General features: G+C 45.9%; 1 protein-coding gene across 1 annotated transcript in view; it reads right to left on the reverse strand.

The window, feature by feature from the left end:
• Positions 1-21,461, reverse strand: part of RGS9 (regulator of G protein signaling 9) — a 714,724-nt gene that overhangs the window by 431,655 nt on the left and 261,608 nt on the right. Inside the window, exons 4-5 of the mRNA XM_085617281.1 lie at positions 11,212-11,318; positions 3,008-3,059 (exon numbers count right to left, since the gene is read on the reverse strand). Coding sequence (XP_085473407.1) covers positions 3,008-3,059; positions 11,212-11,318 — 159 coding nt within the window. The remainder of the gene's footprint in view (positions 1-3,007; positions 3,060-11,211; positions 11,319-21,461) is intronic.

Genomic DNA, 21,461 nt, shown 5'->3' on the forward strand with positions numbered 1-21,461 from the left:
CGGCGTCATACCAGTCTGAGATTTTTTTTAAGTATCCATCCTGCCAGACCACCATGAACTTACCTAAGCTCTGAACACGTTGTCTAATTTTCCTCATTTATCTTTTCCTTTTCTCTTTTTTCTTAAGGGTGGGGTTAAATGTAATGTTGTAGTCACTTTAGCTGTCCTTCTGTCTGCAGATTGCTTGACTGCCGTCTTTTAAACTAGTCTGCCTCTGTCTCATTCCTCTGTTGGTGTAGTGTGGGAGCTCGGTCACAGATCAGAACACGACTGTGGCCCTGTTCTCCCATATCCTGCCAGGGTTTCTCCACAAAACAGTGTGTGAAAATATTGGCTAAACCGAGAAATAATAGACACTTTCAGTTGTTTTAGACTGTCACTGCCAACTATTTTATCTCTAGCATTTCATTTAGGTAAGAAATGATGTAGCTTTTCCACCAGCATTGATTACCTCACATGGCCCAAAATATCCAATCCTGCCCAGCTCCATGGGTAGTCTTTGTGTGCATGGGTGGTAAACTCGTCAGTCCCGACCTCTATTTAATTTACTGGAAGAAACACTGCAATATTGAAAAAAAATGCTTTCCCATACTGGAAACAAATTTGCAAGACCTGAGTTCACTGACTGCCAGAAGGATGAAAGCATTCCAGTGAGTATCTTTAACAATTAATATCACTGGAGAGACGTCATCAGCATCTCAGAGTAACCCACGCATCCTCCCCGTGCATCCCTGTCACCTCATACTGTTCTTGCCACCGAGGCGTCCTGACACAGGCTAGACCCGAGAAAAGAAGGCTTATATTCGCATTGTGCAGCAGACTGGTTCCTTGAGAGATATTTTCTTAACTAAAAGAAGCTTTGCTAAGTCAAAGGGCTGGACGTCCGCGCTCGAGCACAGACAAAAGCAAAATACATGGTGCAGTGCAAAACAATCAAACCAAGCACTGGCAAAGCCATTGGGTCTGCCCTGGCAATCCTGTGGCCTTTTATTTAAATTTGTTCATGCAAACACCTGCAATCGGCACTAGATGTAAAAGAAGCTAATGCGTAAGTGAAAATTGTGCTTTTTAGGATGGCTGGCTAATACTGCAAAAAGAGAAAAAGAAAAAAAGACCCATCTCACAAAAAAAAAAAGGAATTGTGAACTGAAAGCAAAAATTAAATTAGAGACTGGCCCACTATCCTTGGCACTCAAGTAGATTAATGTTTGGCGGATGCGCACATGTGCACCAACAAAACATCGTCCCTCCCGGTGAGAATGTCAGTCAACTCCAGCGACTGGCTCACTGCCTCAAGCTGTATGCTGTGGAAGGTGGACGTAAAGTATGTATGACACTTCAACAGACTAATAGAGGAAGATGGCTGATGAAGATAAATGTATGGATATATGTCTCTGTTTATTATTATTATGATTTTTGGGGGGAAAAAAGAATTTTTATGAGGCAAAATCTAATAGTGGTTGCTTTGTGCACATGATACGCACATGAGCTATAGAATGAAATGTTTGTGTACTTTGATATGTATAATAGTCCCTCATGCATTCCATAGGAGACGGCAGGATACAACCAAACAGTCAACAGAAAGAAGATTAGACTAAAATAGTCTTGTGGCTGATCCAAGATGTGATTGACAATGGCTCAAGCCAATGGTTGAAAGATCTTGTGCGAAATACACCAGTGGCTGAAGAAGCCTAAACGAAAGCCCATTGGTTGTATTTATTGAATGAAATAAGTTTGCCACAAAAGATGGAAGTGTCATTACACTTCAAATCAGGCAAAAATTGGGGGCGGTCTTACTCTGGGTTGTCGTGAGGTTATAAATGTCATTATACAGAAGACAGATCTCGGAGTATTATCTCTGACTAAACAATAAGGGTAGTGCATGGGAACATTTGTGTGCAAGGGAAGATGCATAACCAGGAAAAAAGAAGTGATCGGTTCGCTATAGTATAGCGAAAAAAAACAAGCATTTTAGGTGCCCTGAGCAAGACAGCATATGATGTCTTCATGCTTTCTTACCCAGAATAAGGCATGCTTTTTTAACTCTCAGCGGCAGTCCAGTATAATCTGCTCCCTCTCCTGGGTAACCCAATTCGCCAGCTGCCAGAAGGTGCTTTATGGTAGCGCCAGCACTGAGTGTATATACCTCTTTTAAGGTCTTGCCATGAGCAGAAACAATGATTCTGAGTAGTAATTACAGTAAAGGCAGGGTAAGAAACTATGTAGCGTCTGTGTTTCAAGAGAAGGCATGGGTATGGGCACATTGTTTTCCCCCGGGCTCTTTATCAATACTTTCTATGATCCCAAGGGCCATATGTAGGTAGCTTCACATTTACCGACTCATAAATACCGAATTTTACCGATTCGGTATTTATGAATCGGTAAATGTGATGTAGGTAATAATTCGGTAAAATTTACCGATTCGGAAAAAGTCGGTAATTTTGAATCGGGATTTACCGATTCGGTAATGAGGCATACCTTCCCATTGATTCCTATGGGCCAGGAGGCCCAAAGGAATGGATGGGAAGCCAGTTTCCATTACCGATTCGGTAAATACCGAATCGGTAATGGGGGAGGCAGTATCATGGGTGGCAGGGTGTCACATTGACACCCTGTTGCACCCCTGATTCGTCCATGTGTGCACATGTGGCGCACATACATGCCCTAAGGGCATGTATGTCTGCCACATGGCACTTTTACATCTGCAAAATATCACGTTTTGCAAGGAATTCGGTATTTATCACCAACCTATATTTGGTGGTAAATACCGAATTCTAATTCCTACTCATCACTCATTAGAGTGTTTCCTACATATCATTTCAGGATTCGGTAAATTACCGAATCCTGAAATATGCCCCCTACATCTCAAATAGCTAAATACCGGTCGGTAACGGGATATTTACCGAATTTCGGCCGTTACCGACCGGTATTTAGCTACCTACATGAGGACCAAATGTCTTCATCAACGTTTTTTACATACAGCTGATCTGCCACATTTCTTACTCACCATAGTCTGTGTCCTCCGCAGGCCACTGCTGTGTTGGCCAGAAATAGGGTGTCTATAAAGAATACAAAAAATTATGTTAATGCACAGTAGTTATATCATTATGTTAAACTTTTTTTGAGCACAACAATCACAAAAGCTTCTTGCCGCTGTGGGATTGGATTTGCACAACTGCACTGCTGAGATGGAATTTAACAAACATTCAAAATGTGAGGAGCCAAGGTTTTAGATGTTTCCCAATCTTCATGAGGTTAGTGTGGGGCCTCAAGCCACATGCAACAAGTTGCAGGGGTACCAGTTTATTGCCGGACAACGTCGGCCCAGCGCACACAGCTTGCATTCGATCTGAGGTGAATCCAAGTGATACTGCCCAGGCTCCAACGGAGCATTCCATATCCCCGGGATTACGAACTTTGATACTGCATACATTCATCCTCCGATTTAAGATTATCTTAATCCTACGATACATGTATCTTGAAGATTAATTGTTGCCCTCCATATTAATCATCTCTTCCTTTGAGAATTAAATTGGACAACTTACATTTATGATGACATTGTATCTTATCCATTGTGGCTCTTCCTGATCAAGCCCTGATAAAGTCCCACAGGGACGAAACACGTTGGCTGAGCCAAATTGATTGCTTCTGTCAAATTGGCATTTTTTGAAGAAAATTGGAACCAAAGCAACCCGCAAGACTCCTGAAAAACGTTTATTCATCACATCATGACTACTTGATCTATTGCTGTAGAACAGTTTAAACATCCGATGATTTTGTAACAGATGATCCTGTATAGAATTTAACTCTCCTTTTCATTTGTTATCTCTCACCAATGTAGACTGTGCTAGAACTCCACCCATGTGCAGCAGAAGCTCTGTTAAGCCACCAGTAGTCCCAGTCGTGTGCAGATTCACAAAATAACTAATCCGCCAATATCACTAATAATTTTAAATAATCACTGCAGTCGAGGGACTCTGGATTCTCAGTCGACAATCCTATATCGATCACCTAGACAGATCATGCCCTCATCAGATTCAGCATCCCCGCACCACTACAGATCATCCACTGCTGACCTGCCCACTGGAACAGGAACAACATCCCAGAAGAGTACTGGACAACTGCTCTCTCCACACCCCGGCCTGAACTGCTTGCCAATAGCTACCAACAACTTTAACAGCTAGCTCACTGCCTGCACCGACCCAATGGGAGCCCTTAGGTAAAGCAAAGCCACAAGATCAGGGCCATAAGCCGGCTGGTACACAGAGGATCTCAGGATGACAAACTATCACACTGATGGTGAATGAGCCAAGGCAACGCAGACAAAAACACCTTCAAATCCACCCTGAGGCGCCACACCAACAGATCTGGAACACCAAGTGCACTGCACTTGCAGAATGCATGGATGCCAGCAAAGAAAGAGATCTTCACCACCATGAAAGATTTCCCCTCACCAGCGGCTGCCTCCAACAGCATCATATCCTCACAGGATCTCTTCAAAAAGCTTTCAGAATTCTCATGCAGCAAGATAACCTCTACATACAGCAATTTCGACCCCCAACTGGACCCCACAGACCACACAACTCTTCTCCCCGTCTTGACCAAAGAAGCAATCTTGACCTCATCGCACGCCATCATCAAGGACGAGTCTGCTGCCAACATGAAGTCTATCCACTTCAGGCACCTTTGGATCCCTGGTCCCATCATGCCTTTACCGAAGGACTCCAACCCATCAGCGAAGAACTCATACCAATTCTTAACACATCCATACCTTCATTACCTTCTTGGGCACTTGGAGCACGACATAGTCCTCCCTGTATTCAAGAAACCCTCTGCAGGTCCATTTCTGTGCTAGTGTACTCGGCCAACGTCTTACTTGAAACTCAACAAAAGAAGCCTCATTGACCACCTCAGCAATTACCAGCTCATCAACATCACACAGTTTGGCTTCAGAACCAGCTAAAGCACAGATACTGCCCACAGACGACAACTCTTCGCAGGATTCAACAATATCCCCCACCCTATCTTCATCTGGCACCTGAATCTCATTGGAATCAAAGGACCTGGTCCCAACTGGATCTGCTCTTTCCTTCTTTCCTTACCGACAAGACACAAGCAATCAACCTGGCCCCTTGCTCTTCAGACAGCCGCTGTGGACTACCACAAGGCTTGTCTCTTAGCCCAGCCCTCTTCAACACATTTATGGTCCCTCTGGACAGCGTGATCCATGCCATTGGCATTAACGTCCTATACCAATGACACTCAACTCATTCTCGCCCTCTTAGACAAGAAGCCCAACACCCAGAATAAGTTCACCACCTGCATGATCAAAATCACCAACTGGATGAAAACCAACAGTCTCAAACACAACACCGGCAAGACAAAAGTCATAATGTTCGGCAAGAACACCTTGCCATGAGACTCCACCTGTTGGATGGCTGAACTCAAATCCACACACACCACCAGCACCAACGCCAAGAACATCAGGGTCATCCTACCTCAACAGCAAACTGAACATGAGGTTACATGCGGAAACGGTCATAGCTTTCTGCTTCCACTCTCTGAAGATGCTGAAGAAAAATGTTCAGATGGCTCCCGAACAACATTCACAAAACTGTCACACATGCCCTTGTCACTAGCAAATCAGACTAAGGGAACACCTCTACGCTTCAATCAGCAAACAACGCATCAGAAGACTGCAGACCATTAAGAACACAGCAGCTTGAATCACCCTCACCTTCTCACGTGTACTCACATGATGCCACAACTCAAGAAGCTCTACTGGCTCTATGAACACAGTTTAAATTCCTTACTCACACCTTCAGAGCACTACACAACACTGGCAATACATACCTTAAGAGTTGTATTCTCATTAAAAAAAAATCCAGACACATACGCGCAGCTGGACTCCTACTTGCACACATCCCAAGCATACGCAGAATCCGATCCAGAGGTTGGGCATTCTCCCACCTCACTCCTAAAGCGTAAAATGACATCCCACTACACAAACAACCTCCCACCTGCCCTTGGTGAGGGTAGACTTCTCACCTGCTCAGTGCCAAATTAGCCCCTCCCCAGGTGACAATCCTCTCAACTAATCAACATAACGTAACGTAGCATAGCATAACATCACATTACATCACATAACATAACAACTCTAGTGTTAACCAATAAATACCTGTTTAAGTAGCCTACCACCTTGTAAAAGGGAAAACTTGAACTGGGGTAGCAAAGTACTGTGTGATGCACAGGACACTGTTGATTTTTTCAAGGGGCTTTTCTTCAAAACCAGGAGGTACAGAATAATTACTCAGGCAAATGCCCCAATAAATTCACTACTCCGTTCCCAGTGGGGAAGCAAGAAGTCACAGGTAACCTTGTGTTGTGGAGCAGCTGGGCCCTCACAGAAAAAATGGCAAAGCCTATAGGTTTTGCCTATGCAAGACCTATTGGCTTTGCCAATATGTTTTAGTCATGTTATACAGAGTAGAGGGGTGCAGCATAGAGTGCAATGGCTTAAAGTACAGTGACGTATAGTGGAGTTTTGTAGAGTGGACTGTCGTAGAAGAGAGGGACTCGGAGTGGAGTACAGCCAAGTGGCATAGAGTAGATTGTTTCAGAATACAGTGAAGTGACATAGAGTGGAGTGGTGCAGGGTAGCGTGCAGTGGCATAGAGTAGTTGCGTAGAGTGTATTGGCATTGAGTGCAGTGGGAAAGAGAGTTGTGGTGCATAGTAGAGTGGGGTAGAGGCACTGGGACAGAGTACAGTGCTGCAGTGTAGAGTGCAGTGGCATAGAGTGCTTTAGTGCAGAGTAGAGTGGTGGAGAGTGCACTGTCAAAGTGCAGAGTTGCACAGTAGATTAGAGTGGAGTAGAATCTAGTGGAGTGACGTAGAGTGCATTGGCATAGTGGTCATTGGCATAGAGTTCAGTAGAGTGGTGTAGAGTAGAGTGTGGTTCAGAGTAGAGTGCAGGGGCATAGAGTTCAGTGGTGCAGAGTAGAGTGGTGCAGAATAGAGGGGCTGAGAGTTCAGTGGCGGAGAGTGTAGTTTTGCAGAGTAGAGTGTTGTAGAGTGTAGTGGTGCAAAGAAGAGTGGCTTACAGTGCAGTGGCATAGAGTCAAGTGTTGCAGAGTAGAGTTATAGTGGGGTACTGTACAGAGGTACAGAGTAGATTGGTAAAGAGTACAGTGCCATAGAGTGCATTGGTTTTGAATAAAGTGGTGTAGAGTACATTGGCATTGAGTGCAGTGGCGTAGAATACAGCAGCATAGAATAGAGTGGAGAGGCACAGGATAGATTGCAGGGGCGTAGAGTGAAATGGTGCAGAGTAGAGTTGAGTGCAGTGACTTAGAGTAGATTGTTTAAGAGAAGAGTGCAGTGGCATAGAGCGCAGTGGCTTAGAGTGGATTGGAGTAGAGTGCTGTGGTGGAGATTAGAGTGGTGCAGAGTAGAGTGCAGTGACAGAGAGTTGTGGTGCAGAGTAGAGTGGCGTAGAGAGCATTGGTTGTGACTAAAGTGGTGTAGAGTACATTAGCATAGAAGCACTGGTGTAGAGTGGAATAGAGTAGAGGACAGTGGTGGAGGGTAGAGAGTAGTGGCATAGAGTGCATTGCCATAGAGTGGCATAGAGTGGCGCAGAGTAGACTGCAGTAGCATATAGTGCAGTGTTGCAGAGTAGACTGTCATTGAGTGCAGTAGTGTAGAGTGCAGTGGAGTACAGTGGGGCAGGGTAGAGTAGTGTTGAGAGCAGTGGAGTAGAGTACAGTGGTGCAGAGTAGAATAGAGTAGTATAGAAAGCAGTGAGATAGAGCACAATGGCGTACAGTACACTTGCATATACTACAGTGGCGTTAAGTGTTGCAGTGCAAAGCATAATGTCATAGAGTGCAATGGTGCATAGTAGTTTGGCTTAGAGTGCATTGGTTTTGAGTAAAGCACTTAAGATTGCAATTGTGTAGAATGCAGTGGCGCAGAGTGGAGAGCAGTGGTGCAGAGCAGAGTGGAGTAGAATTGAGTGGAGTGGCACCAAGTGCAGTGGTGCCAAGTGCAGTGGTGCAGAGTAGATTGTTTCAGATTAGAGTGGAGTGGTGCATGGTAGAGTACAGTGGCATAGACCAGAGTGGCATCGAGTGAAGAGTAGATTAGAGTGGATTGGCATAGAGTGTGCACTGGCATAGAATGGAGAGGTACTGAGTATAGTGCATTGGCGTAGAGTGCAGTGGCATAGAGTGCAGTGTTGCAGAGTAGAGTGGCATTGAGTGGAGTGGAGTAGAGTGGAGTAGAGTGCAGTGGCAAAGAGTGCAATGGTGCATAGTAGAGTAGTGTGGAGTAGAGTGCACTGGCATAGAGGAGAGTTATGTAGAGTAGAGAGACATAGAGTCAAGTGGCATAGAGGAGAGTGGTGCAGAGTAGAAGGCAGTGATGCAGTGCGGAGTGTTGCAGAGTGGACTGCAGTGGTGGGGTGGTGTGCATCATTGAGTGAAGTAAAGTGAAGTATGCATGGTGTGGTAGCGTACTGCCATTACAGACAATACATCTTCAATAGAAATTACCATTACACTTGCACAGACATACAGTTTTACTGATAAAAGTATACGGTACACAAACAATAATATGTGGAAATGTTATCACCTAGTGTATTGATTTGCGTTAATCGTAATAAAATATTTGTTTCCACCACACTTCAGAATTACAAACAAATGTGCTTTATTTATGTTTTTCTAATTCCGAAATATTCTGAAATGTCTGCACAGTTCATTTACAGACATTTACATTTTGTTGTGTGCTAGAAAAATTGCATCATACAGCCTTTCTCAAGTACAACCCCAGCTGCCAGCATGATTGTCCTATAAATCCTCTAACTTTGAAGTCAGAGAAAGAAAAGTGAACACCAAGCTCCTTGAAAGACAGTGCCTCACATAGGGCCTCTGTTCTTAAATGCAGAGCAAATGTGACAAGACAAGAACACGATTTAAAGGCCTGTCTACAGAACTGGTGCAAGAATACAGTAAATAGGGCTTGGGCAAGGGAAAGGATGAACTCAAGCTGGACAGACTAAAAGAAATAGAGCCAGCAAATGGAAAGCAAGCAAATGTGAGTTACAAACCACGAAGCCAATGGTAGTAATAGACAGAATTCATTCCCAGGGAAGCTTTCCGAGTGTCCCCAAAATGTCATTAGCAAACGAGACAGCTGTGCTGTCTGATAGGCTTGAACCTAAATATTACTCACTCACTCATTGACTCATAGAGAACTGCAACATAAGAAACGATGTTTCTAGCCCAAGCATATAGGTATTCCAGCTTGTCCTCTCATTAATTCACTGACAAGCAAACTCCTTTTGACACATGCCCCAGATATTCCCGTTATAGGCATATGCAGACCTAGTATGTGCACGCAACAGAGGTATCTCACACATAAACAAATGAACAAGAATCACAAAAGACCAAACATAAGCCAAAACTGAACCATAATCAGTTGTGCTTTATACTGCAAACAGAGCTTTACAAGCACATCCCCAAAACACACAACACACCTCAATAAAGTCCTAATGTTACTCAGCAGCTGAACCTCACATCACGTTGTAATCATCAGCTTTATTGTCCACCTTCTGCACTCTCTCATACGACAGGCAGTTTATATCTCTGGTGATGACACCCATTCTGTACAATTCACAAAAATGGAAAGCCAGCACAGGAAAATGTATGCACAAGGCTGAATGCCTATTAGCAATCTTCTGCCTGCAGAAATGCTGTCTTCATCTAGCTGCCTGTTCAGCTTAGATTGGGCATTCTTGTTGTTTCTTTTATGAAGGGACAGCAAACAGAGCTATATTCTAGAACATCAACCTGCTGCACCTTGCTCCTTTTTTGGCACAAACACTCCACAGTTGTACACAGGGGGTTGCCTTGTTGTGTTAACCTTGAAACTGGCTGATGTTTGATGCAACAGTGAACTTCAATTCGCAAAACAGGGTAAGACCTCCTCTTCGCTTGTGTAACTAGTAGAGTGGCGTAGAGAGCCGTGGAGTAGAATACAGTGGTGCAGAGTAGAATAGCGTGCAGTGATATTGAATGTTACACAAGATATGGTGTACTTCTTCGGAGAGCTTTACTTCTAAATCAGCAGTTTATAGGGCAACTACTCTTAGACGTGCTCCATTTGGAGATATGACATTCACGCTTCTCTCCCAGGCCATCTTTCCAACCTCGGCTCTAAACAATGGAGTTGCCTACCCGCACAAGCAGCACAATGATCTCATGCACACCTGGCACTGAGCCACACGGACACTGGAATGGGGGCGACATGGGGAGGTATGTGACACGGCTTCTATATGTATTTAGTACAGGCCTGGCTGCGTGTGGTGCACTACGTTATTTTTGTCAAGTTCGATGCACATATATTTAGTGTGTGAAGTACATGAGTGTGCAGATTAAAGGCCTAGATATCCAGGCTGAGCTGTCACTTTGTTTTGTGCAGCTAACAATGTGTGTGCACGGATTGCCATGTTAATATGACCGAGAAAATGTCCACTCTCAGGTGCACGCATTGTTGGTAAATGGTCCAGGTGAGGAGACAGCAGTGAGGGTGGTGACCTTGTATGCGTCCCATTATGCTGGAAGAGTTAAGGAAAGTGTACTTTTAAATAAAAGAATGGTTCAAATCCCCTGTCTAATGATACAGGAGCTGAGCACGAGCCGGCCCCTCCTTGCTCCATTGCACACCATGCTAAGAAAGGTCTAAAGGGTGTTGGCGCAGGGGTGGGGGCATGGGGCTCTGGTTAACTTCCTTTTGATTTAAGGTGTTGAATGGAATAGATATTGTAGAGAATTTCCCGACCAAGGATTATGGCACAATGGCTTGTAAGCGAGACAGTTCAACATAAGTCGCCATTTTGGCTCCCTCGTCCTCGTGAACAGACAGCAGGTCTCATTAATCTCACAAAGGCTTCCATTCGTCTTGGGATCGCAGGACTCCCAAAATGCCCCTGAAAGTGAAAAAGCATTAGACTGGATTGGCAGCTGAGTCAGTGCATGCACATTTATAGACCCTGCATCAATAATGCAGCACTCTGCTATTTTCATCACCCATACTCCATTCCCACAACCCAACGCCAGCCAATCGTTCAGCAGAACCTGCTTCTCAGCAGCCTTCACAATGCTGCTGTTTGTTCACATGTCTGGCCAGAACTTTAGACTAGTTTGCTCACCTGAAAGCGGTACAGACTGTTGTCTGCTTTGAGAATAAGGTTCTTTGGTTCCTGCAGTGGGTAAATGTATCCATATTTGGTCATCAAGTTCCCCAGATGCTGCCCTTCTGAAAGAAAAAAGAGCAGATAGGCGCCTGAGTTTGAAGCATCAATACACCTGGTAGAGCGACTGACCCCTGTGCACAAAGGTTTACATTTTCAAAAGAGGATATTGAAATAAATGCACCGCTCAAAATATTAGATCAGCAGAGGAATGTAGAGGTCCCTCCCAACAAAGACACTGCCGACTGAATCATGTGACCAGGTAACCAGAGTGATTACCTTTATTAAAGGGTAAAGGATCTGTGGGCAAGCTCCTGTTGATGGCAGTGCCACCCAAGGTCAACCCCAGGGCCAGGACATAGGTAGCCCTAAACCTGGACAGGTGGTCACCTGGTCCTTCTTGAGCCATTGATGGGCATTCCCAGGGATGCCATGTTACCCTACTGCTTCAGTGGATGACCCGAGCTACATTCAGACCACAGCAATGCCCAACGGAGGGCAGACATGTGAGGTCATCAGAATAGGGTACCCGACCCTGCATATGCTTCCGGCCAGCAAACAGTCCCCTACCTTGCCCTGGGTGAGTGCTGGTCACAGAACAAAAGGCTGGTAGACCAGAACCCCAGGAAGTGTGCTAGACTGTGATTCATGACAAACAATTCTCTAAACAGAAAGAGAGAGAACGAGAAAACGAGAGATAGAAAGTGTGTGTGTATTCTATTGCATGTCTGTGTGTGTTTTTGTGTGCGTGTGTATTTGTGTGTGCGCATGTGTGTGAGATGCAATCATTGGACTCCCAGACCACGCCAAATGGAGAACCTACGTATGTATAGTTTGAAGGACAATCTTCACTCTGCCCTTCACCCTATCACCCAACTCTCCAGCTAAGACCGCGCCTCGTTGCATAGATATATGGCCCAGTCCTCACAAGAGACTCTTATGTACTACAGGAAGCATAAGAAACAGACATATGGGATTGTTTAGAGGTAACAGGGTCTATGCTAAAACGTGTAACTGTCCCATCCTCTGAGCTCTTGGATATATGCGTTTCCCTGTGATGGAGCCATTACCAGCTCTTTCATCAGGAACCACTGCGCGCACCAGACGCTGCTGAAAATGGCAATAGAAGGGCAAACATATTTAAGGAAAGCCTTCGTCGTTCTGATAGACATGATCCATGTCAAAGACCTCCATCTCCACGGTGGTTCTGGACACAAAAGGCCCTCAATGTCCTCATGTGCTGGTAGAAACCTCCCAGTGTCTGAGGGACTCTAGTTTAGAGTTTACAAAGAAAGGCACATTTTGGGGGTCTGTTTCAGTGATAAAAAATAATTGCTATCAGCTGCTGTACGGCACTACGGCTCAACAAACCTGCTGTCGCTGTTTTGTTTTAGCGTACATCCAATCTGGAGGCCCGGCGTAACGCTCTAGGCGCGGCAGCAAACCAGCCACAGATGGTGTGGCGAAGGCGGTGCCTCTGCTGTCTGCCTACCTATCGATGAATGATGCCCTCTGCCCTTCTTGGGTGTGGAAAGAGGATGGCCAGTCCCTTTACACCACTCGTTGTTTATTTTCAGAGGTCATGAAGGGGAGAGAATCTGGAACATGACGATGACGGCATTTGTATTTGTTGTCATATTACTAAGCAGTATGAATGCAAAATGTAACAGGTGATGGGACTGGGAAATAGGGAGGGGGAGAGAACGTTGACCTACATAACTCAAATTAGGGGGAGTGGAAATTTGAACTGAGGGCTCCTGGCAGACTCCAAACCTGACACGCCCTTAGACCCCATTCCCACTACTACTCAGTGGAAAACTGGTGCAACCTGGGCTAGTGAGGGGGTCTTTTATAGCTTGTCTTGGACCAAACAGAAACAATACTTTCCCTAAGCAATGAACCTGTCCTTACTTTAATACGTACCCTTCAGCATTTGTTAATTTATATAAAGAGTACCCCGATGAAGCATTGCAATGCCAATCATTTTCGCATCTGAGTATCATGTTATGTTTCATTTGCAGGCGGGCGGGGCTGCTCTGCGCACGGCGCAAGGCTGGGGTGTAGTGGTTTGCCCACTCAAGTGCACAATTACTGTTTGGTCGGCCCTCTGGGGCTGTCCAAATCAGTCATGCACACTTTCCCCTTCTCCATGCAGACTGCATTACAGCCCGCATGGAGAACAAGCCCAGTTTGCCATTCCCTGGTTGAGCGTTAAACCAGAGTGCTCAATACCAATCACAACGCTGCATTGCAGCGTTGTGATTGGTCAGAGGAGCCTTAGTGCCTACTAATCACAATGCTGCATTGCAGCATTGTGATTGGTCATTGCGGCCTGGCTGTGCTTCTGGAGAAGAGCAGGAGCAGAGATGCGGGACCCGGCGGGAAGGTATCAGGGGCGGCTCCTCCACTAAGGTGGAGTAGCGTCACCCCACTGCTTTCTCGCAGTGCGAGAAACAGAAACATAAAATGGTAATAACTTTCAGTTATCACCATTTTATGTTTGGTTGCGGGTGGGCGGGGTGGCTCTGCGAGCAGAGCAGGGGAGGAGTGGTGTGCCTGCCCACTCCCAAGTGCGCAAAGACTGTTTGGTCTCGCCCTTGGGGCAGCCCAAACCAGTCATGCGCACTCTGCCCTTTTCCATGCAGGCTGCAAATCAGGCTGCATGGAGAAAATGGCCTCCCCAAAAGCCCCTAGCTGGGCGGTGTCCCAACCAATCACAAAGCTGCTTGCAGCATTGTGATTGGCTTAGGGGAGGGGGCCTTGTTGCATGCTCCTGCTTCCTGTTCCTGCCGGAGACAGGAGAGCAGGAGCAGAGAAGACGTGGGGCCCGGCCGGCAGAAAGGTAAGTTTAAATATTTCTGGTTTTTATTATTAAATTAACCTCCCCTTGCGACCCCCTGCCCCCATACCCACATGCCATGGCAGCCACGACTGGATGCTGCCTTGTGGGTGCTACCAGTAACATCAGTGTCGCTGAATTGTCCATTCCCAGCAACATTAAGCACAACTCAGTAATCAGCACTCTGGTCACTGGCAGCAACACACCCGCAACGTTAGTGGCAGCAGCCAGTAAGTAGCAATCTAATGTTACTGTCACCATATTAAGGAACACTATAATTTTCTAGGATAGTACCCTTGAAAGAGCCCATACTAAACACTAAACATATGTCCCTGACAACATCTATAACATAGCACTATGCTGTCATTGTGTTTTACTGCTGCCATTCAGATGGCAGAGGGGAAGAACAATGGCACCTAGACGGCCAAATTAGCTTTTTTACCCAGGTCCAGAAGTGCCATTCTGTGACTTCCAGTGCTGGGGAAGGGAGCAGAGAGGCACTGCTCAAGACGGGGTAAGGGGTTGCCCCTCCCAGCAATGTACAGCAATATGCACGTTCTTGCTGAAGAACAGGTCCCTTCTTATTCATCCTTATTAAAAACTACATTAGCAAATCTGATGAGCTTAGAAAATGCAGTCTACAAGGGGAAGTCATCAGGCTTTGCAACTTCGCACATCCTTAAAAAAAGACTTTCTTCAAAGTCCATGCATTTCTTACATCGACATACACAACCTTCACATTGTGCAGCCCTTTTTAGGTTTCACCTAGACAGTGCATGCATGCACTATCTATGTGAGACATTTTGTTTACATTCAGTGGGCGTACAGCCAGCTCATCGCTTGCCATTCATTAGCTTAAGCATCACTCTCATTTGCTTTGCTCCCATTTGTCGAGGCATGTGTGCATCATGTCCTCGTCATGTGTTTAACCCTCCCCTGGAGCATGGACTAAGCACTTGTGTGCTTCCACTGCTCCCCATTTTGGAGCTACTCTTTTTTCGTGTACAAGCGCTGCATATGAGTGCTTGTGTTTTCAGTCCGTCTTCCACATCCTTTGCCATGTAACTTCTATTCCCTCCTACCCACCCCCTTCTATGTTGCTTCTATTCCCTCTCACCCGCTCCCCTTCCATTTTGCCTCTTTTGCCTCCCACCCCTCTGCCCAAAAATGTAAGCAAATCATCCCATTCATTGCAGCAAATAGGTCCATCGTTGTGGCATAGAATATGCGTATGCTTGTAATGTAAAGTGTGAAATATAATTTACAGAGTAAAACATTGTTTCTGTGGCATTTTTCTTCTTTGCTAGAATACAGTGCTCATCAGCGCATTGTCTCTGTGAAACCCTGAGAAAACCCTTGAAAGTGGCTTCTCTTCAAGGATTAAGGACCCCATAGAACTTGAGCTGGGTCTATGATGTAGGCATTTGACCGCATTCCTCTAGGCCACTGCACTCTATGCCACTGTACCCGACACCACTCTACTCTACCCCACTCCACTCTTCGTTACTGCTTTCTATGACACTGTACTCTGAGCCACTGTCCTTTACTCCATGAAACTCTACTCTACTCTGCACCAGTCAATTCTACAGCAACCCCTGATTAATTTTCTTTGCTCTCTACTATTTCGGATCTCTACTGATGAAGGGCTAAACCCAGAAACACGTCTAGAGATAACAGCACTATCTGCACCAACTTTGATGAAAAACTGCACCAACTTTGAAGTAAGTGTACTGCATTTATCAGAATGCACTGAGATGAACTGTGCTCAGATGAGAGGTAGTGTGCTCCCTCCCTTGTGTTTAAAAGTCTCCTTTGAGCCAACAAGCTTACACACTCACCTGGGATGCACCTGTGTTCCTGTGGAGTAGTATTGTGACCTGTGAAGACTTGTGCAGCATTCCAGCAACCCCAGGTGACTTTGCCCTGCTCTCTACTGATGAGAGGCTAAACCCAGAACACATGTCCAGAGATAACAGCACTACCGACACCAACTTTGGGGAAAAATGACAGCAACTTTGAAGTAAGCGTACTGCATTCATTTATCAGAATGCAATGGGGCGAACTGCACTGGGATGAGAGGCAGTGTGCTCCCTTCCCCCTTGAGCCTGCTCAACACCACTCCACTCTATGCCACTCTACACCACTGCACTCTATGCCCCTCTACTCTATGCTGGGTCTGGTGGCTCAGTGGATTAAAGCGTTCATCACAGGGGCCTGTGTTTAACCTCATGGTCAGAGGTTCAAATCCCAGCGGGTCCACTCAGCCTTTTATCCATCTGAGGTCGATAAAATGAGTACGGTTATGTAACAATAAACATCTGTTATTCAGCACCTTGCGACCCTTGGGTGATGATTGCGCTTTACAAATACACGTTATGATAGGTTATGTTATGCCACTGCACTCCTTGCCACGGCACTGCTACTGTACTAAACTCTGCACCACTGCCCTTTACGCCACTGTACTCTACTCTGCACCACTCTACTCTACGCAACTGCACTCTACGCCACTCAACTCTACTCTGCACCACTCCACTCTACGCCACTGCACTCTATGCCACTCTACTCTACTCTGCAACACTCTACACTATGTCAGTGCACCCTATACCACTGCACTCTATGCCCCTCTACTATGCACCACTCTACACTATGCCACTGCACTCTACTCTATGCCACAGCACTCTGTGCCTCAGCACTCTATGCCACAGCACTTTATGCCACTGTACACTACACCTCTCTAATTGGCACCACTCTACTCTATGCCACTGTATGCTGCACCACCACACTCTATGCCACTCTACTCTACTCTGCACCACTTTATCCTATGCCACTGCACTCTATGGCACTCTACTCTGCTCGGGGCCACTCCACTCTACACCGCTGCCCTCTATGCCACTGTACTCTACAGTGCACCATTCTACTCTACGCCACTGCACCCTCTGCCACTGTACCCTATGCCACTCTACTCTGCCCCACTCTACTCTACGCCACTGCCCTCTATTCCACTCTGCTCTGCACCAAACTTCTCTGTGCCAATCACTCTACGCAACTGCACTTTATGCCACTCTACTCCACTCTGCACCACACCACTCTACGCCAATGCACTCTACACCACTCCACTCTACGCCACCATATTCTGCACCACTCTACTCTACGCCACTGCACTCTACACCATTGCATTCTATCTCACAGGATGTAAACAGCTGCCCTGCAGCAAAAGCAGGGGAGTTTTCAGCAGTGCTGAGTCGCCAACAGCGGCCCTGCAGCAGGGAAGCATCTGCCCCCCCCCACATCTCCTTTCCTGTGTGTGCTCCGCGGTTCAGATACTTGTGAGAAGACTCCCAAAACCAGCCCCTCCTGAGTGATGCCGTTTGTCAGAATGATGTGCTCAGAGGGCCTCAGTTAGCATGAAGTGTTCTTGAGGATCAGAGGATGCTGGAGATGAGTGAAAGAGGCGCTGCTGCACCAGTTGTGGAAGTGGACTGCGGTCATGATGGACAGGGGCGGAGGAGCATCGCCCCAATACCTTTCTGCACTGCCAAAAATTAAAAATAAAATTATAACAATGCAATGTTATTATCATTTTATTTTTCAGTGCTGAGGCAGTTTTGCATGGAGGGACGGGGCTGGGCAGAGCAGGGAGAAGAGTGATGGCACTTTCTAAGTACACATGACTGTTTGGCCGGCCGTCTTCGGCCGGCCAAACAGTCATGCGCACTTTGCTTGTTCTCCACTGTATTGTACAGCCTGGGTGGAGAACATGCCCAGGCTCCCAGTCCCAGTACCTGTATGAGCGCTGAACAATGGCACTCAGACCATATTACAATGCTGCATTGCAGCATTGTTATTGGCTTAGGGAAGCCTGGGTGCTTCATGCTTCCATGGAAGGAAGAGGACAAAGAGGACAGAGGAGAGGCAGTGGCCGGCCAGCCGGTCAGCAGGTTAGTGATTTTTTTTTTTAAACCCCATCCTCGCCCCACTACTGCTTCCCGGGAGCCACCGCCACTGATGATGGATGTTGGTTACACTGGTGTTGGGAAATGTAATGTCCCTGCATAGTGTAGGTTTATGTCTCCTGCAATGTATACCTAACTGTGAGTTTCTGGTATCCTGATGTTTGGATTTTTGGCCCCGGCCTCACGTTACGCTTTAGTATGCACGAAGGCATAAGCCTGCCTTTGACATGAGACTGGTTCTAGACTTGTCCTGGACTTAGATGGGTGCACCAAGAGAGTGCTCAGTAGTGACAGACAACTACTGCCCCCATCACAGATTCATGTGTATAGCGGTGGTGGTGGCAGCATATTGTATTTTGTAGGGATCTTAACATGACCAGGACTTATTAGCTGTGTCACAGCAGTGGAAGCCTACTCATTAACAGTAAATTTCCACTGCCAAAGGTGAACCTGGAATCCTGGTGCGTGGAGGAATGAATATTGTGTTCATGAAGTGTGTTACATACTGCACAAGTGTGTGAGTGATTCAGAGTGACACGGACCTGCAGGTTCCATTTTAGAAACTCCTGCTCAAATCAAGAACACCAGATGAAGGTGAGATTATTTTCCCAGCCGGTGGAATTGTATTACTGACATTTCTGACTCTGGAGGGAGGGAACCCAGACACTGTAGTCGAGAAAGAGAAGACAGGCTTTCCCTTAGATATTCAATTAGGTCCTTTTGGCATAAAGAGCTGCTGATTAAGGTTCCTGAAACTGCCATATGGTGGATGGTAAAGTGAAAAATGGTACTTCAGTTCCGGTTGTCAGGGTTTAAAAGGTCCCTTAAAAAGATGCCATCACTTCGTCTCTCTTCCTTTTTACCATCTGGTGCGGCTGTTGGTAGTTGGGTGCAGACTGCTAACAGCTCTTTGTGTCTCTGTTGTGGGTACCACAGAATTGAAACATCACTGCTGTGAAAACCGTCACTCAAGATAAAGTCAGAGTCTGGAAGACAGCCTGAGGAGAACGCATGAAAAGAGAACCGACTCAAACTGGTTCTGAAAGGGACCACATCTTTTTTTCTTTTGCAGAGTTTTATATATCGTGAAATTGACCCGAATCCAATCAGGTATCAGAGCGCTTTACATAGCACCAGTTACGTTACATGAGGACACACATTCATTTTATTTTTTGTTAGGCACGGGGAGATTAAGTGATTTGCCCAGAATCACAGGATGTTCAGCGTCATTACCGAGACTCGAACGCAGTTCCCCAGGTCCGAGGTCGAGCGTCCTAGCCATTAGGCCAACACATCACCTGCCTGCCATCCATGTATGATAGTGAGAACTGCTGCCCAACTTGCTTTTCCAGTTCCAAGTTCCCTCTAACCAAAGAAGGGGTACTCCAAAGTGAACCTAGAGGACTACTGTGCATTCAGAGCTGAAATCTGCCTGACAGCTAGCTTCCCAAAAGTGAGGCGGCAACAAAAGGAATCTAATCTAGAGGAATAACTACCTGTACTGTTCTAGAAACCTGAGTAGTTTTGCTTGAGAGGGGAAAGGAATGAGCCACCCTGACGGTAGGTGTAGACAGGAGCGGATTACCCTGGTAATGTGGTCCGTCTACCAGAGACTTACAACTAGAGTGACTGATGTTCTGGCCTGGGAGCCAGTCATTATACTCATCAAGGGTACCTGGGTAACTTTTGAAACCTGACTGATTGGCTCCCTCTGACATGACATGAGCATAATCGCAGGTGTGACATTTACCCGGGTATCAGTAGTGGTTGGCTATCCCTGAAAGTGGTAGGGTGTAATATTTGTTTTATCAAAGTGAACTAGCTCTGGAGTGGGTGCTCCAAGCGTATGTTTTTTTTGGAAAGGAAACACATTATGTTTATAGTAAAGCCCTCACTCACCAACCTGTGAAAGTGCCACTAGAGGAAATTCTCCTCTACCACATATCATACCTTTGTGCGTGTGTCACATATATGGTCTTTTAATAACAAGTTTTTAGACCACTCACTTTGCACTACATATAGGTCCTGAAGAAAGCCAAACCACTAAGAGAGCATGGCTGAAACATGTTGACCGACTATGATATTGGAGTTACCTTAAGATCTCCTTAAATATCCGACTCTCGTTTTTATTAAATGCCAAGGGCCCACTCAATAAAATAGTCATTTTTTATCCCAGGGACCCTTAAGACAGCTTTTTTAACATTCACTTACTTCCTTTCACTGCACTCTCATGGCACAATACCAGCTCTGCTGTATCTAGGTGTCGTAGCACACCAGAGGTGCACTCGGTGCCTTGGGTGGGTCCCGGTGATGAAGCATGTCACCAAGTAGGTTGGTGAGTGAGGGCCTTACTATAAACATATGTCTTTCCTTTCCAAAACAAACATATGCTAGGAGCACCCACTCCAGAGCTAGTTCTCTTTGATAAATCATATATACCAGGGGAAGTGAACTGGCTCCAGTATCTTTCCTCCCTCTCTTTTTGATTCTTATTAAGGGTGTAATATTTGCCATGGGTTTACCTCATTGTTCTCAAAATTTGTGCTGGGTGCCCCCTATATTTTAAGAATTACCTCCAGAGGGCCAATGCCAGAGGTTTGTCATGGGTACCCCTTTATGACAAGTATTACATATAATATGTTAGTACCAGAACTTTGCCATTGATACTGTCCATATACAATTGGTGCCCCAAATGTCAAGAACTTCACCCAGTAGGTCAGAGCTAGCATTTTCTCATGTTTTGCTTCCCCCAATCAGACCTCCCATCCCTAATGTGCCATGGTTGCCAAGTATTACCTACAGAAAGCCAGCACCATCATTTTGCCATAGGAGTTCCCCCATAACACGAATTGCAAACATTATGGCAGGGCCTACATTTTTAATTGGTGTCCTCCCTTATGCCAAGAATGACCTTAAAAATGTCAGTGACGGCAAGTTATCTTGGATGTCCCCATAAGCTGAGAAATATTTTGAATCTGTCATGACCAGCAGTAGACTCACAAGCATAAAACATACTAACAAACACACTCACTCACTTACTCTCACTTATACTCACTCTGTCATTCACTCTCTCTCATTCACTCTCTCTCCCCCTTACTCACTCTAAGTCACTTTCTCACTCATTCTGATTCATAGTCACTCCCACTCCCTGTCACTCACACACAGATGTACCCATACACTCACACTGACTGTTTCTCACTTTCACTCTCACGTACAAATGCACTTACACACACCCACTCTTTCACAATCACTGACCCTCACTCACAATCACTGGTGAAGGAGGACTCTGACTTGAACTCCTGGGGATCAGGTGCTCTGCTTAATAAATAGGTTTTTAGTTGGCGCCTTAGGCCTCTGGGCCCTGGTGCAACTGCATCTGATGCACTATTAATAGCGGCACCCCTGACTCACTCCCA

Source organism: Triturus cristatus, chromosome 7 (genome assembly GCF_964204655.1).
Source record: "Triturus cristatus chromosome 7, aTriCri1.1, whole genome shotgun sequence".
In the NCBI taxonomy this organism is placed as follows: Eukaryota; Metazoa; Chordata; class Amphibia; order Caudata; family Salamandridae; genus Triturus; species Triturus cristatus.